Here is a 16422-nt window from a genome sequence, read left to right on the forward strand (position 1 = left end):
CTTTGACATGGAAGGAGAAGCGCCTGGGGTGGGGCTGCAGAACGTGCCCCACGGCAGTGGGGCAGGCGGGCGGGGGGGCCTGGAGGGAGACGTCCCCAGGGACACACGGCTGCCTCCTCTCCATGCCGTGGCCGTCCCCATGGGCACGGTGTGGGGGAGCCGCCCCGCGGCCCCTCTCCCCCTCCGGCCGTGTTTGTTCTCCTCGCGGCGCCCGTTATCAGAGCACAACACACACAGGAAGTCCTGTCTGGGATTGTCCATCCCCGGTCTGATTTATACAGGAAGAAAAGCATAAAAAGCCGCCCTTTCCCACCTCGGCAGCCACCTCCTGCCTGTGCGTGGCCATGGCACGAGGCGGCTGCCCAGGCCCGCCGCACCCGGGGCAGCCGGGCAGGGACGGCCGCCGGGAGGCACCGGGAAGCGCGGCGGTGGCAGCGGGGCTGATCCCGGCACAGCGGGCGATGGCGGCACCCCGCAGGTACCCAACGAGCCGCGGCCATCACCGCAGCGGGGACGGGGTGGATGGGGTGGGACGGGATGGGACGGGATGGGACGGGATGGGATGGGCGGCTGGTGCTGGGGGCAGTGGGAGTGTGTCCTCACCAGGGCTCTGAGTGGGATTTTGCCCCTGCTCAGGCAGGTACAACATTAGGAGCCCGGGGAGCCGGCTGAACACACAGCAGTGGCAAAGGGCTGCTGAAGCAAAAGGGGCTTTCGAGCATCCTTCGGCTGAGGCTGTGCGAGCCTCGCACGTGCTGAGCCGAGGAGCGTCTCCAGCGGTGGTTTGCTCAGAGCAGAGCCCAGCCTGCGGCGCTTAGGTTAACAGTCCCCTGGCACTCAGGCTGCTTTCCAGGAGTGGAGAACTCAGGGGGTCGTTTTCACCTCTGTGCGTGTAGAGGAAAGCGGCAAACACTTGCAAAATACCTGTGAGATAGCTGGAAATTCTGAGCAAATCCCTTTTCTTTCCGTAACTCATTCTTTTTCCATCTGTCTGAAATCTCTGGTGCAACACCACGTTGTTCGTCCTCCTGCCTGCGCTCCCCTGCCTGTGCTCTCCCCTCCACACGGCAGGACCCGAAGCCGCGATGCTGCTGATTTCAGGTTGCTCTGCAACAGAGTTCAGCCCCTGGATGCGGGCAGGATGCAGGCAGGATGCGGTGCTGCAGGCAGGACACGGTGCTGCGGGCAGGGACCATCGCTGCTGTCACGCAGACCTGTGCTCACCCTGGCTAATGGCCAAGCTTAGAGTGTGCCCGTGCGTGCCAGGAGCTGGGCAAAGCCTCTCACATTCACAGCCATGGGACTGTAAGCCTGCTCTCTGCTTTCAGCCACCTGTGGGTCCTGCCGTCCTGGTCTGTGTCATTGCACAGTGCAGGCAAGAGGCTTTCAGTCCAGGATCTGGGGTTTTGAGGGATAAAAGGCTGGCCATGGATAGCAGCAGCTGGGATGCCCAGGCATGTCTGGCTGCACAGAGTAGGACCACAGCGGTGTATGGGTCTCGGTAGAAATAACCCAGCGTACTTCTTCCCAGGGTCTAACATCCACCAAATCAATTCCCTGGGCAGAGAATCAAACATAAGAAATAACACGGCTTTGTCAGCAGTAAAAGTGATTTACAAACAGATTGGGAAGCTCTGCCGCTGCTTGGGAAGCTGGGAGAGACAGATGCCCAGATGCAGTGGCTGGACCCTGAGCTGTCTCTGCTCTGGGTAACAGCAGCAAACACAGAGTCTGCCCTGGCACGTTCTGAATGCTCTTCCCTGTGACCCAGCATTCATTCTGCCGATTGAGTCAGTCCCCTCCATGCTGTGAAGCCACCAGCTCAGCACAAGCTTCCCGAGAGGTAAGGAAGAGAAATTGAACACGGGCCGCAGGCTCGCCTGAGCCATTTCCCAGCCTCTGCTGCTGCAGATGGGGCTGCTCAGGGGAGACAGATTTACAAACCTCAGCAAATGAGAGCGCACGACCCCGACTCGGTCCCAGCAGCAGCAGAAGGGAGGAACGCGGGGGGAGGCTGAGCTTTTAACTAAGGAAAGGGTCTCTGCAGCAGAACAGGGTGGTCACAAGTGTGGTTTCACTCTGTCCTTGCTTGGGTTCCTGTCGTGGCCGTAGCTGGGGAGGTGGCTGCAGAGCAGCTCCAATTAGTGCAGGTTTCTGGAGCTTTCTCCTGATAGAGAAGGAAAATCAGAGCAAATCCCAGCCCTGTGCGAATCGCTCTCCTGAGCTGCTCACTGCGATGGCTGCGGTGAAGGGATGGAGCTGTGCATGCAGCCCACTGCAATCCCCACCACGCTCCTCAGGGAAGGACGCAGAGGGAGCAGCAGTGTGGGGACCGTTCCCTGCTGACTAACACCACTTTTGCCAGGGAGATTTCACAGAAAGCCACAGAATTCAGTTTATTCCTGGGTGAGATGAATCATTTCCCAGCTTTCACACGGCAGCCATCGCTGCCTCCTCTACATGTAGATAGGAACTCATCTGTGTGCACAGAAGGGAGAATAAACGCGGCTACAGGGCATTGCCCTGTTCATACATTCAGTGTTGCACAGCTGCAGCTCTATGTCTATGTCTCTATGGTCGCCTTAAGTTATGATGTCCTCAAGACGCTTAATGCTTGCAAAGTTCTTACTCAGGCAAAAAGAGTCCCTTTGTGGGACTCAAATCTCGGTCACGATTATGCATAGCTCTGGGCAAGTGGTGACGACAGAGCGAGCCCTATGGGCCAAGTACTCCTCTTGGTTTGACCTGCTTTGATCCCACTGACATCAGTGGGCTCCTCTAGATTTCCACTGAGATGACTGGTCTGCAGCTGACGCAACCCAGAACAATATGGGGCGTAATGGAGTAGCGGGAGGTCATTTTCCTCACGGAGCTCTGCAGAGCGGGCTGCTCCAAAGCCTACACATAAGCATCAAGTTTACAAAGAGCCTTATGAAGAGCAGTTTGTCCTAGCCCAGGAAAAGCCATTCCCCCTCTCTTCAGAAGCACCACAAATTCCTATTGCTTTAGCAAGTGCTTCCAGCTCTGTGCAAGCCTCCTGCAGAGGCCAGCGAGAGCCCATTGTACACAGCAGGGATGGGGGCAGCCGCGGCTGGAAGCAGCGGCACAGCTTTGCATCTGTATATGTGTCACTCTTCTGTCTGTCCCCATCCGTCTGTCTCCATCTGCCACCGCTGCAGACACGGCCCCAGCTTGGGGAAGCACTCGCGTGCTCGGGCACGTCCCGTTTGCTGCCATGGGCTGTGAGCACTCCTCCCTGAAGAGAGGGCTCCTGATGTGGGACCTGAGCACTGATCTCCCATTAATTCTCCTCTGTTAATCATTCCTTTCTCATGCCTACAAAACCAGACCAAAGTTGAGTTCCAGCCCCCTCATGGGCTCTAGGGAATGGGGAGGTGGGTGAAACCCTCACCCAGAGCCAGCCCTGTGCCTTGGCCAGCGCTCAGCGAGCCTCAGAGCTCACATTGGTGGTAAAAGCAGTGGGAGACAAGGAGCTTTTGACATTGCTAAATCAAAGAGGGAGGATGGGCAGAAATATTTCACTCTTGGCTTGGAGACAAGCATGAATATGAGATACCGTGGGAGCACGCTTCTGGTGTGCAAGGGGGGAGCGCTGCAGGAAACATGGGAAGGCTCCAGCCCAGCGAGGACTTCACATTCAGACACTCGCTGGCAGGAGCCAAAGCCTGTGACTGCCGCTGTCAGACACCCATCACACCGGTACTGACAGAGCCAACAGGCCTGATCCTCCCCCCCTGCACTGGTGCAACCCCTCTGCTTCCAGGGGAGCTTTGCCAGGCTGTGTCCTGGGGGATTTCCTCCCACCACCATGGATATTAGCATATAAGACATTGAACCCTCCTTAGGAGGATTAAATGCTCTTTTAACAGGCTATATGCCGTCCTTAAGCAGCTGGCACAGGCACTTGCTTGAGCAAAGGCTTGACCCAGTAAACGGAACTGAAAAGCAAACATTTTGTGATTAAAGTACTTGCAGTGTGGAGATGCTGCGATGCATTTGGGGAACAATTGCCTGATGGCTGAGGAGGCTCTAATGGGGACCCCGAAAGGCGATGTGCTTAGTCCTGTGATGGGTGTCAGTGTCCCGCAAGGAGCTGAAAGATGAGTGCATGAGGGGTGCTGGGGGTGAGTCCACCCCCTTCTCACCATCGACTTGACACTCGTGCAAGGGTCACCTGGGCAGTGGGGAACTTGTATACACCCGGGACAGTGTCAGCAGGAACGGGGCATCCCGTTTCCTTGGGTTCCTGGAAAATCCCAGCCTTAGTGTGACCTCCATTGCAAGCTCGTGTGAGAGAGAGGAGGATGCTCCTATACACCCGCAGTGCATCCTGCCCTGTGCGGCAGGGAAGGGACGGTGTCCCCGGGCCCTACCACCGGCACTACAGTGCTGACCCATGCACCAGTGAGGGTTTGTGCAGTGGGCTCAGTGCCAGACACAAGAACCCTGTGGCCACGATCCTGCTTTCATCCTCCACCCCACCCCACAAGGGCGTTGGGGAGCATCCGGGGGGCCCCTCACTGTGGGCAGGGGCTGGTCGCTGATCTCTGCCTGCGTGACCAGGGGAGTGTAACACCGTTTTCTGTTCTCACAGTAAGAAACCAAGATGCTCCATAAGGAAAGGACCCGTGCCCAGGACAAATGATGGAGCACAGCGGATGAGGTGAGTGCCTTGTCTGCGAGATCTAATCCTGTGCTTTCAGTGTGGTCAGACAAAAGCTTTCCATTGGTTTCCAAGTGCACTTTGCAGTTATTAGGCGAGTTGAGCATCATCTCCCCCATGCAGCACAGAACACAATCACACTCTGTGCAATGAGGTAATTGCCAACCTCTCAAGGCTCTGGGGAAAAGTTGCCTGGGCTTTGTGCTCGTGAGATTGAGCTGAAAACATTCCCTAGAGGTGGGCTGGATCCAGAGAGGGAGCAAACCCACTTGTGCCCTCTGAGATGCTGTGGGACGTGGAGCTGCGCTTCCACCAGCACCAGAAGCCTTTCCTGTGCTGCTGGGGGATCCCATCTCCATGTGCTTCTGGAGCTCCACCTTCCCCAGCACATTCTAGCGCTGATCCCGCTCCCTTCCTCAGGGAGCAGCTCACCAAAGCAGTTTATACTCTGTGTACACGGGTCCATCCAGCACCCCACACATCGAGCACCCATCAGCTTCCCTGGAAGGTGCAGCTCCAGCTCAATCAACAGCCTCAGCGTAACCTTGAGGAAATAGGAGGGATGGGCCAGGTCCCGGTTGCTCCTTTGGAGCCATTGTGTAACCGGTAAATATTTCCTTTACATGCCTACACGCTTTCAAAATATAATTGCAAAGCGTAATGGGAACAAATATTCCCGGGGGCTGTATCCTGCCATTCATCTGCTCAGCAGCCCCCTGCCATCCCCGAGGCTGGGTCTGTGCATGGGCAGGCGCCTGAGCCACTGCAGAAACAATAATCCTCTGGCTCTCATTTCCCAGAGCAAGCTGCAGACAAAACAAGTGGCAGCTTGGCACAACCCGAGCTGCACAGTTTGCTTTGATAACGCCCAAGGAATCCTTTCAGCATCCCTGGGGGCTTGCTGGGAACCAGCCTCCCTGTCCTGGCACTTCATCGCCTGCTCCCGGAGGACTTTGCTGTTGTAATGAGCTCAGGGGGATTAACGGGGCATGGGGGGCTGTGTGTGGACCAGGGCGGTGTTAGGTCTCTAACCTAGGGAAGGGTGATGTCTCCTCTTGGAATTATCTGTCCTCCTGGGGGTGCAGACCCAGCTATAGCGGTTTTCAGCAAAGGGAAACGAATTCACTCTGGCCGCTGGAGAGGGACCATTTCACCCTGGGCCAGGGGCTGTGCTGGGATCTCCCTCTCTTGCCATTAATCCCCAGCCCACCCAAGCGAGCTGCTCTGCGGGGGAGGAACCTCGTGTCCCCACAGTGTGGGGCAGGCAGAGGCTGTGGGGCTCAGCCTGCTCTAAGGACTCCGCAGGTGAGGCTCCGGATCAGTGCAGGGTCCGGGCTCCCCCATAACCCCCATCTCCATCGGGATAAGCTCCGCAGCGGCAGCACACGGGGCACAGCACCAGTGCCAGGCTCCCCCGGAGGGGATCCCGCTTTGTCCCTGCATGCTCCCCCCGCTCCCCCCAAAGGACCAAGCTTCCCGGGGGTCCCGCCGTGTCCCCGGGTCCCTGCTCCCCGCCGGGGGCAGGTGGCGGCTGTCGGGGCCGGCGGGGCGGGGGCAGGCGGAGGCTCCCCGGGCCCCGGCGCTTCCCCCCGGCCGGAGGCTCCGTTTTCCTCCCGCCTGAGCTCATTGGGCCGGGGCGGAGGGACCGGCTCGGGCCGGGGCAGGAAACGCGCGGGGGCCGCGGCGCGGCGGTGACTCCGGCTCCGGCACCGGTGAGTCCCGGCGGCCGCATCCTCCGGCGGGGAGGGACGGGACGGGACGGGCGCGGGGCGGCGTTTGGCGGAGCGGGACCGGGACTGGGACTCGCTGCGGCAGCGCGGGAGGGGAGGGGAGGGGGGGGCTGCGGCGGGGCTGCGGGAAGAGCCCGCCCGGCCGGGGGGGTGGGGGGGCAGCGCCTGGAGACCGGGTTCGGTCTGCTCGGGAAGAGGGGAGCAGCCCCGCGACGGGGCCGCGGTATCCGGGGTACCCCCATCCCTGCATCCACCCCCGGGCACCCGCGTCCTGCACTCTCCACACCCCCCGGGATACCCTGATCTCTGCAGGCCCCCCGGGTACCCTGATCCCTGCAGCCCCCCCCGGGATACCCTGATCCCTGCAGCCCCCCCCGGGATACCCTGATCCCTGCAGCCCCCCCCGGGTACCCTGATCCCTGCAGGCCCCCCCGGGTACCCTGATCCCTGCAGCCCCCCCCCAGGATACCCTGATCCCTGCAGCCCCCCCCCGGGATACCCTGATCCCTGCAGCCCCCCCCGGGATACCCTGATCCCTGCAGCCCCCCCGGGATACCCTGATCCCTGCAGCCCCCCCCCGGGATACCCGTGTCCTGCGCCCCGCTGCAGAGTCCCCGTCCTCGCTCCATCCTGCACCCGCATCCCAGCCAGCACAGAGAGCAGCGGGAGGCGTGCAGCAGGGAAAATCCCCCTCCGGGGGGGGGGGGGGTTGGCTCTCAGGGCAGGTCCACACGCAGTTAGGAGCAGCGGTTTCACCTGCAGAACCAGGCCAGGAGGCTTGGAAAGGTGCAGCTGTGGCGTTCCCATAGGGATGATTTCATCCTCCTGAGGGACTGGGTTCTCTTGCTCCACTTTGCAGGCAGACCCTGATTCCTGCTGCTGCATCAGCTGGGGTTTAGCCTTGGTTTCATGGGCACAGCTGGACAAACCCACTCGCTGGGCTGGATTTTCCCGTGGTTGCTGTGGCAAGAGCAGGCTTGGGAGAGTTATGGGAATGTTTCTGGCTGTGAAGGGCTCCAAACTCATCGGGGCAGCGCCCCTGAAACAGCAGAAGCTCAGATGCACCCACACGGCTTCACTTGCCAGAGCACGAGGCTTCACCTCTTCATTCGAGTGACTTAGAAAGGCAGTGACAGAACGACAAAACTCTCTATCCTTCTTGAGCATGAAAAGCTTTTCCTTTTGTGCTTTGAAAGAGGAGGATTAGAATAGGTGGTGGCAAGAGGCTGGGGCATCCTCCGCGGCTTTAAAGAGGCTGATTTTCATCAACTCGTTACAAATCGAGTGGAGATTTTCCGCTTTTGGAACAACTCCTGCTATGAGGGCCGCTGTGGGACCCGGAGGGATGCTCTGACCGCTCGTGGTGGGGCAGCGCTGCTCTTGAGTGAAACAAACTCTGTTTTAGGCTTGTGCCCCGCGTTTCTTGCCTTGCCCACAGGGAAACTCCCGCAGCACGGGAATCCTGTGGGAGGCTGGAGTTGGTTGGCAGCAGCTGACTTCTGGAGCAGCAGCACCGGGCTGGGGATGTGGGGCTGTGAGGGAAAGGTCCCAGGATAGCCCTGGAAACAGAGGCTGAGCGAGCAGTGAGGAGCACTCCGGTGCCCTGGGGTGTCTTGGGGAAGACTGGGGAGAAAGGAGGTTTCTTCACTGTGTTCCCTGCAGGCCACCCAAGATTTGATCTGGAGGTACCATAGATCAGCCACTAAAGACTGAATTTATTGCTGTGTTGGAGAGGAATGGAGGCTTTGGATCACCAAAATCCTCCTCACAGCCTCAAAGCTGGGCTTGAAGCTAGGGTGGTTACTGTGGGTCTGGGCATCAGCAGTTCCCTGCTGGGCTGTGCTCCATGGGAATAGCTCACGGGGCTGTAGGATGGGGTGGGGATGTGGTTGTCCCTCCTGTCCTGGAGCCAGAGGCTCAGCTTTTGCAGTGCTGCTGAACTCAGGGTCTGGATGAGGGTCCGATGGTGTTTTATAGCAAACCGGTTGAATTGCTGTGACACAAAGCCTGTTGCTCAGCCAGGCAGAGCCGTGTGCTCCACTCAGGGATGGAGCAGGGAGGGGAGGGGCAGCTCAGCCAGTGTCCCCCTTGCTCAGCACCATCATCATGGACACGTGCTCAAAGCATGTGGTATTAGGGAGCAGGAAGGCTGCTTTCTCTCCATGCCTATCTCTGCACCTCTCCATGCCTCAGTTTCTCCACCTGCATGAAGGAAAAGATGATTCTGAGTGCTCAGGAGAAGGGCTTTGGGAACTGCTGGGTCAGCAGGTTTGGGATGGTTATTCCTAACAACGTGCCTTGGAGTTAGGAATTGTCCCAGAAGAGTTTGGGAATGAGCCTGCAGCTCTCCAGTCTAATCCCCCTCATATCATCGAGGGATTTCATACAGCTTATGTGCAGCTCTCCGTATTTCCAGTCGCAGAGGATGCGTCTTGTGTGGCCTCCCTGTAAAGCCGCTCCTTCCTCAAGGTTTAATCAGAAAGATTGATTCTTTCTTTAACTGGGGTATCTTTAAGGTGGGTTCTAACTGCTGCCATCCGGAGGCCAAGAGTATTGTTTAAGTTAGATACTGTTTAAATTGGGTATTGTTTAAACTGGATACTGTTTAAATTGGATATTGTGACCTTCTTCAGCCTTGTTTCATGTGTCCTCTGCTAGAGAATCAAAGCCTCTCTATGTGTGACTCGGTCAGTGCTGGCTCTGCAGACGGTACATTTGCCCCTCACAGCACTTTTCTCTGGCTAGAGCTTGTATTTTAAAGAGAAGATCAGATTTCAGTGTTGTGGTGGGAAAACGCAGCTCTACAATGCTCTATGGATTAAGAAATTAGGGGCCATTGTTTTGCCCTCGCTGCCTGGAGTTGGCAGCGTGTTTCATGTGGCACAGGTCCCTTCCCTGCCACCCGACAAGCAGCAGCATGGCCCCTGGTGCCATGAGAGCATCCCCTGTGTGCTGAGCCTGGTGTGCCCAAGGGTGAGGCACTGCCACGGCTTAAACGCGTGGGGCAAAGCGGGTTTGTCCTGGGGGAGCGCCCACCCGCTGGGGTTCAACTCGGCAACGGCCCTGTGCTTTGGCACATGACGCCAGCAAGCATGCTTCTGCCCCAGCCCTCCTGTGTCCACCCGGCGCCATCGCTCTGACCCCGAGCGGCTCCCCGTCGGATGTCTCCGGTGGGATGGATGCTGCGTGCTCACCCTGCTCTTGTCTCTCCGCAGGGATCCCCGCTGAAGGACCCGACATGCGGTAGGAGCCAGCGCTTCCCACCGGAGCCAGCCTGGGGGGTTCCGCGCAGCCCGGGGCGCGGCGGCAGGACCGGGACATGCCCCGCGGCGGCTGCCTCCTCCTCGGACTCCTCCTCGCCCTCAGCGTGGCCGGCGCGGCCGGGCTGGCCCGGGCAGGGTAAGCCCCTCTCTGCCTGCACCTCCCGTGTGTGCCCCCATCAGGCCCTGAGCTGTCCATGAGTTGTTATTGCCTCTTTCAAGCGCATCCTTGTACAGAAATACCCCTGCAACCTCGTCACACCAATCGCCTTGCAAACAAACCATCGGGGAGGATGCAGCATTCCAGCTCTCAGGGGATGCCCAGCCCAGGCACAGAACGCCCCTGTGGGTTGTTGCTCACTGTGGTGCATGGTTCTGTGAGCATGGTGCTGGCAGCTCCAGTGATTCCCCTTCCTGGGCCAGGGGTCCAGTTCAGTGCCCTGGATCGCAGCACAGCTGGGCAGGCCCAGCTCCATTCCCACCAGGTCAGAAGGAACCCAGAGCCTGGTTTCATCCCAGCCCAAAAGGAGCAGGAACTCAACGCCCACCCCAGACACAGCTCGTTGTCTGCAGAGCTTGGTTCTGCACTGAAACCCTCTCCTCTGGCGTTAAGCCTTTTCCATTCTGGTGGTGGCTGAAGCACAGCCTGAGCTGGAGCTTTATCCTCCATCTGCAAACAAACAATTGCCATTTAAAACCTGCATCTTCTATAGCATCAACAGTGAGGCTGGGGGGAGCTTTTGGAGTTAATAGAAGCCATCTGATGGCCATGCTAATTCCCAGGCTTTTATTTGTCTCTAATTGGGCTGGGAGGCTGGGGTGAGCAGAGAAGCTCCTCAGCAGGACTGAGCTGCCGGGGCTGGAAAATGCTGGAAAAAGGGAATTATAACCAAGACCCCTTTGGCTGTGAACCTGGGGGCAGTTTTGAGCAGATCACCGTTACCTCAGGGAGACTTCTCTTTGGCCTCTACTTTTCCTCGGTGGGCCTGACCCTCCCTGTGAAATCATCTCCTGGTGAGCACATTTGTGGAATGCAAAAGTCTCAAAGGAAAAGTCCTCCCCTAAAGTGAGTGATTTCAGGGGCAGGGAGGCGATGGGTGGAAGAACTGCTCTGCGTAGATCCCCCCTAGATCCCGGCTCCAGCGGCTCCCCTGGGATGGGTCCGAGGGGAGGAAGAGCCTGAGCACCCCCAAGGGTTGAAGCCTGAGGTGCCCTCCCGGTCCCTGGGGGCTCGGGCCCTGCCATGCCCACGGTGCTCAGAGAGGAGGGGATGCTGTGAGCTCAGGAGGGGTGCGCTGGGCCTGACCCATCCGCTCTGCTCAGCCGCAGGGTCTGCGCCACGGGGCCACGGAGCCGCGCCGTTGCCTCCACCGAGTCCCACGTGCAGCCCGTGTACCAGCCCTACCTCACCACCTGCCAGGGCCACCTCTGCAGCACGTACAGGTGAGGATGCTGCCCGCACCACGGACCCCAGCCTGGACGGGAGGGGGGGGGGGGGAATCCTGCCCCGATCCGTGGGGAAGGGGCTCCCAGCCCCTGGGAATGGGTGCTTGGGGGAGATGCTCAGCCCTATCCTTGCCTTGCAGGACCATCTACAGGGTTGCCTACCGGCAGGTGTACAGGCAGCTGCCCCAGCCCGTGGCCTCGTGCTGTCCCGGCTGGAGCAGAGCTGATGGACACGCACTCGGCTGCAACAGAGGTAAGATGCTGCTGTGCCACCCCGCTGCCTGTGCTCATCCTTACCTCAGGCCCCATGGGCCAGGCAGCTCATGGCCCTGGATGCGGTCCTCCCTCGGTTACCAGCGTTGCCCCTCAGGTAGAGCGTCTCTGTAGGGAAGCATTTACATTTCTGGCATCACAACCAGACGCTGTTCAATTTCTGATTAACTCCCTGCCTTCCCCTGCTGCCTCGCAGGCATTTTTCCTTTGGGATCACTTACTACCTTTCTACCAGAGGATAAATAAAATGAGTAAGTCCTTTCCATACAAATCAGCAGTAATGGAATAGAAACGCTTTCAGGAGGCACAAAACAGATGCAGAACGCATCAGCAGATAGTCCATCCCCAGCCCATGCCTATCAGCCATCCTCCCTCCTGCTGTGCTGCCTGCAGGTGCTTTAGCCCTTCTCCAGGCTGCATCCCAAGGTCCTGTTCATTCTATTCTGTTTATTCAGCTCTCCTATGGAGCCAGGCTGAGCGAGCTGGGTGATTCAGCCTGAAGAAGGGAAGGCTCCTGAAGGGGAGACCTTAGAGCAGCTCCAGTGCCTAAAGGGGCTGCAGGAAAGCTGGAGAGGGGCTTTGGACAAGGGATGGAGGGACAGGCCAAGGGGAATGGCTTTAACCTGCCCGAGGGGAGACTGAGATGAGCTCTTAGGCAGAAGCTCTTCCCTGTGAGGGTGCTGAGGCGCTGGCACAGGGTGCCCAGAGAAGCTGTGGCTGCCCCATCCGTGGCAGTGCTCAAGGCCAGGCTGGACTCAGGGGCTGGTGGGTGCTGTCGGTGATGCTGCGGTTGTTTTCTGTCCCTCAGCTCTGTGCTCGGGGCCGTGCCAGCACGGCGGCACCTGCGCCCTCCCCGACAGATGCATCTGCCCCCCCGGCTGGACGGGACGAGCCTGCCAGACAGGTACGGGCTGGGCTGGGGGCACCAAGGTGGCCGTGGGGCTCCAGAGGCCCTCAGCTCCCAGCCCTTGGTGCGGGACAGGGACCAGCACGTGCCTGGTGCTCAGAGCACAGCGGGAACCAGGGTGTGACCCCTCCGCACACCACATCCTGCTCCAGGGCAGTGGCGCTGGGTGCTCTGGCCAGGAGGGGATGGGAAGCTCAGCTCCCAGGGGAGCCCTGACCTCCCTCTGGCTGCCCCAGGGCTCCCAGCCCCCGTGCGTCACCCCCGGCACCCAGCGCGGCTCTGCGCGGGGTCCGTGCGAGCCCAGGCTCCGCCGTGGTTCTGCCGAGCAGCCCTGGCGCTGGGGGGAGGCCTGAGACGTGTGTTTGTCGCCACCCATCTCCCAGGCGTCGTAAACCCCACTTGGGTGCAGACACCAAACCTGTGAACTGAAAACACCCCGGGTGGAGGGGAAGGGGGCCCGAGGAGCGGCAGGCACCCAGCTCCAGGGCAGCCCCTGCTCCTCACCAGGAGACGGGGAATGGGCAGCATTGAGCACGCTGGGCTGAGCTCGGCGCTGACAGCCCCGGCTCCAGCGCGGGGCGGGGGGGGGAAGCATTTTCCCAGTGCCTAAAACAGCTTCTCCGGGCGTGGGAAGCGGCTCAGCTCCCCTTGCGCTGTGGGAACAGCTTCAGGAACTGCCCCGTGCGAGGAGCGGCCATGGGCTCTGCACACACCGCTCCTCGCCACGGCGCCTGCAGCCAAAACCCCGGCCGTAAATGAGAGCCGAGCGCTGCCGGCACAGGGCTGGGGCCTCGGGTACAGCTCTCGGGTTGGGCTCTTTTGAGGGCAGAGGGTCCCACTGGGGTTAGTGCAGGTTTACCCCAGCCTGGGGCAGGGGGAAAGGCTGCCCCGGGTTTTGGGGGGCTTGCGCTCAGCCCCTGCAGTGCTGAGAGCACCCAGAGGTGCACCCAGCACCAGCTCAGTCTGTCCCACTGTGTCCCCAACCCTGTGCATGGCTGAGCCCTCACACCCAGCAGCACCCTGAGCCGCCCCTCTGGTTTCAGACGTGGATGAATGCGCCGGGCAGAGCCATGGGTGCAGCCAACTCTGCCTCAACACAGCCGGGAGCTTCCAGTGCGCCTGCCGGGACGGCTTCAGCCTCACTGCTGACCGCAAGAGCTGCCAGCCCCTGGTGCCAGCGCCGGAGCCAGGAGCCTTCAGCCACGCAGGTAACGTCCCCCTTCAGTGGGAGCTGGGATTAACACCCCGCACCCCAGGGCGGCTGGAGCAGGAGAGGGGACGGCAGCCAGAGCCCCTCAGCTTTATTCTTGGTGACCTCTGCCAGCCAACCAACCTCCCTGCACACACACCCAGCCTCTGCCTCTCTGCAAGGCTGACGGAGCCTGGCCATGGGCTGTGGTGCCCCGGATGCGGCTGTTCCTTCCATCACCATCATCACCATCATCATCGTCACCATCCCTCCCGCAGGGAGCCCGCAGCGCGAGGAGCAGCGGCGCCGCTGGTGACGGCCCATTATTACTTTTGGTACGCGCTGTGACACTTCAAACTCGTACCGTGAGTAATAATGCGCCGGGGCCAGCACAGGCAGCGCACGCCAGGAGAGCAGGGCACGTCTGCAGGGCTCCCACGAGCCGCCCGCCTGCGTCCCCCGCGCAGGGCAGACCCTGGTGCTGACCGCTCTGACGCAGGCACGGAAGGCCGGGCTTCACCACGTCCTGCCCTTTAAGCATCACCCCATTGCCTGAAAACTTCCCGCTTTGTTGCAGGTACCCAGCAGCAAGCAGAGGCTTGTGCCTGGGAGCAGCAGGCCTGGATCAGTGCTTGGAGCAGGCGGTGCATCCAAATGATGCTTCAGGGACTGATGCCAGGGGCTCAGTACAGGGGGAGTGGAACGCACCAGAGCTTGGCCTGAGCTCTGCAGCGCATTCTCTGCCCAGCACGTTCCCCTTCACTGCAGGCAATGGGCATTAACTCACTGAGCTTCTCCTGGTCCCTTTCTCAGGTCCCCCCAGTGAAGTGAAGGAAGAACTGAAAGAGCTGAGGAGCAGAGTGGAAGCGCTGGAGCAGGTAAAACCTGCAGCATGGACCCTCCCTGCCATGTCCTTACCACCCCGGAGAGCTCGAGGCCATACTCAGCCTGCTCCCCCCCTGGGTTGCTGCAGCCAGGGTTTCCCTCCATCCTGGCTCTATTTATAACTTCCTCCTGGGCTCAGATGCTGCAGGATCCCCCCTGCGCTCCAGGGGTTCCAGCCCCACAGCCCTTTGACCACAACCGAAGCTCCTGAGTGGTTTGGTGGGTGCTGCACCCCACGGGGACACGCTCAGGGCCTCCCTTCTCCCCACAGAAGCTGCAGTTGGTGCTGGCCCCCTTCCACAACCTCATGCCTTCCGTGCCCGAGGACGTCGGCGCAGACCCCATCAGCCGCTTGTCCCACTCCCTGCAGCAGCTGGACAGGATCGAGTCCCTGAGCGAGCAGATCTCCTTCCTTGAGGAGCGCCTGGAGACCTGTGAGTGCCTGGAGCAGGGCTGGAGCATCTCACTGCTCCACCCCGGCCCCGGGGAGCCCATGTGGGCCAGCGCCATCAGGAACACATGTGCCACTCAATGTCTCCCTAAGCTCAGCAGCCTGTAATTAATAGCAGATGAACACAAGCAGCCCATTAGCTCCATTGCAGAGCTGGTTCTGTGGCTGCACCATCTCGGCACCAGTCGGCAGCCCCAAGGCTGGCATGTGGGAAGGCAGCTCTGGGGCAGAAGCAGTGGTCGCGTCCCGCACGGGGCAGGCGGCTGTTCCCTCCTTGTGCTGCTCTAACTCAGCCCTTAGGAGAGGAACCCCAGCTCTGAGGAAATGAGCAGCCCCCCAAGTCCATCAGGAAGGGTCAGGGAGCGCAGAAGGAGGCAGATTTACGAGCCTGGGAAGGTTCAGATGTTTCCCTTTGAAGTCCATGGACCAGGGAGGGTCCCCAAGTAGCAGACTCTGAAGAAGAGCCCCTGGTGAGAGCTGTCGTGGGTCTTGCCCATCCCCGCATGGCCCCGAGGTGCGCGCAGAGCTCTCTGCAGCTTTGCTTTGGCCACTGTTTCAACAGGCACATTAACTGCAGTCAAACAAGTCCAGAAACCAGGCCCGGTGCTCGCAAAGACTTGAGGGGAAACCGTTTCAGGGCAGAGCCGTCCCAGGTCACTGCCTGCGGTAATGGCTTAGCTAGAAAAGACCTCAAAGAACCTGTTTGAAGAGCAAGTGGCAGCAAACAGCCACTTAACCACCTCAGGGAGGGGCAATCATCAGAAGCAGCGAGTGCTCCAGCACACCCAGCTTCCCGGTAGTGCCCCGTATATACCATTAGTGACAGCCGAGGAATGCGAGCACTAGCACAGGGCGACAGGGATGTATTCCAAGGGATGACTCCCAGGTCCTGGAATTAACTTCTGCCAAGCCTGGCCCAGCAAGCAAAACTTGGTTTTGTCCCTCTCCTGGTCTTGGAAGTCCCTGGAGGACACAGGACTGTCCCTTAGTGCTCCAGCGAGCACTGGGGCCTGCAGGGCACCCCATGGAGCTCAGGACCACGCTTTCTGTGCCTTGTGCAGCTGAGGCACCACTGCACACTCCCATTATCTGCCCAGTGGGGATGTGTGTAAGGAATAAAACCCATTTCCTCTTTTAAACCACCAGCAAAGGCACAAGGTCAGGCCTTGTCCGAGGCTGAAGGACCCCAGCGCAGCAGTGGGAAGCAGTGGGGAAGGAGACCAACCCACCCCCGGCTGACACCACTGCCGCTTGTCTCCCCTCTTCCCAGGTTCCTGCAAGAATGAACTCTAGCGAGCACCGAGGAACTGGAGCGAGCTGAGCGCAGCCACAGCCCTGACCTCGCTGTCCAGCCCCAGGCTGGGGACGAAGCCGCATCACCTGCAGGAAGGCACGGGGTGGCAGGAGAGGGCTGGTTTCCCAGCAGCATCTCCATTCTCTCTCCCAGCTCACCTCAGCAGAGGTCATGCAGTTACTTCCAGACTGGACTCTGCACCCTCAGCATCTCACCCCTTCCTGTGCAAGAGCGGAAAATAAACCCCTTCCCGTGTGCCCCGAGTGCCTGTGCCGGAGGCTGCACCGTGCCCTGCTTCACCCT

General features: G+C 60.0%; 1 protein-coding gene across 3 annotated transcripts; it reads left to right on the forward strand.

The window, feature by feature from the left end:
- Positions 1 to 303: 303 nt before the first annotated feature.
- EGFL7 (EGF like domain multiple 7) lies at positions 304 to 16382 on the forward strand. 3 transcript variants are annotated; one of them, XM_057409151.1, is made up of 10 exons: positions 412 to 478; positions 4616 to 4684; positions 9630 to 9813; positions 10998 to 11117; positions 11261 to 11373; positions 12202 to 12297; positions 13344 to 13508; positions 14303 to 14367; positions 14646 to 14808; positions 16096 to 16382. In XM_057409151.1, exons 3-10 carry the CDS (start codon positions 9734 to 9736, stop codon positions 16116 to 16118), a joined length of 825 nt encoding a protein of 274 aa, XP_057265134.1. In that variant the 5' UTR covers positions 412 to 478; positions 4616 to 4684; positions 9630 to 9733; the 3' UTR covers positions 16119 to 16382. The 3 variants fall into 3 exon arrangements, with proteins under 3 accessions (XP_057265132.1, XP_057265133.1, XP_057265134.1); XM_057409149.1 differs by lacking the exon at positions 9630 to 9813 and having other exon boundaries at positions 304 to 478; XM_057409150.1 differs by lacking the exons at positions 9630 to 9813; positions 12202 to 12297 and having other exon boundaries at positions 304 to 478.
- The last annotated feature ends 40 nt before the right edge of the window (positions 16383 to 16422 follow it).

Source organism: Pezoporus wallicus, unplaced genomic scaffold (assembly GCF_028554395.1).
Source record: "Pezoporus wallicus isolate ANWC-B61680 ecotype Strahan unplaced genomic scaffold, APGP_CSIRO_Pwel_v1 contig_8341, whole genome shotgun sequence".
Lineage (NCBI taxonomy): Eukaryota > Metazoa > Chordata > Aves > Psittaciformes > Psittacidae > Pezoporus > Pezoporus wallicus.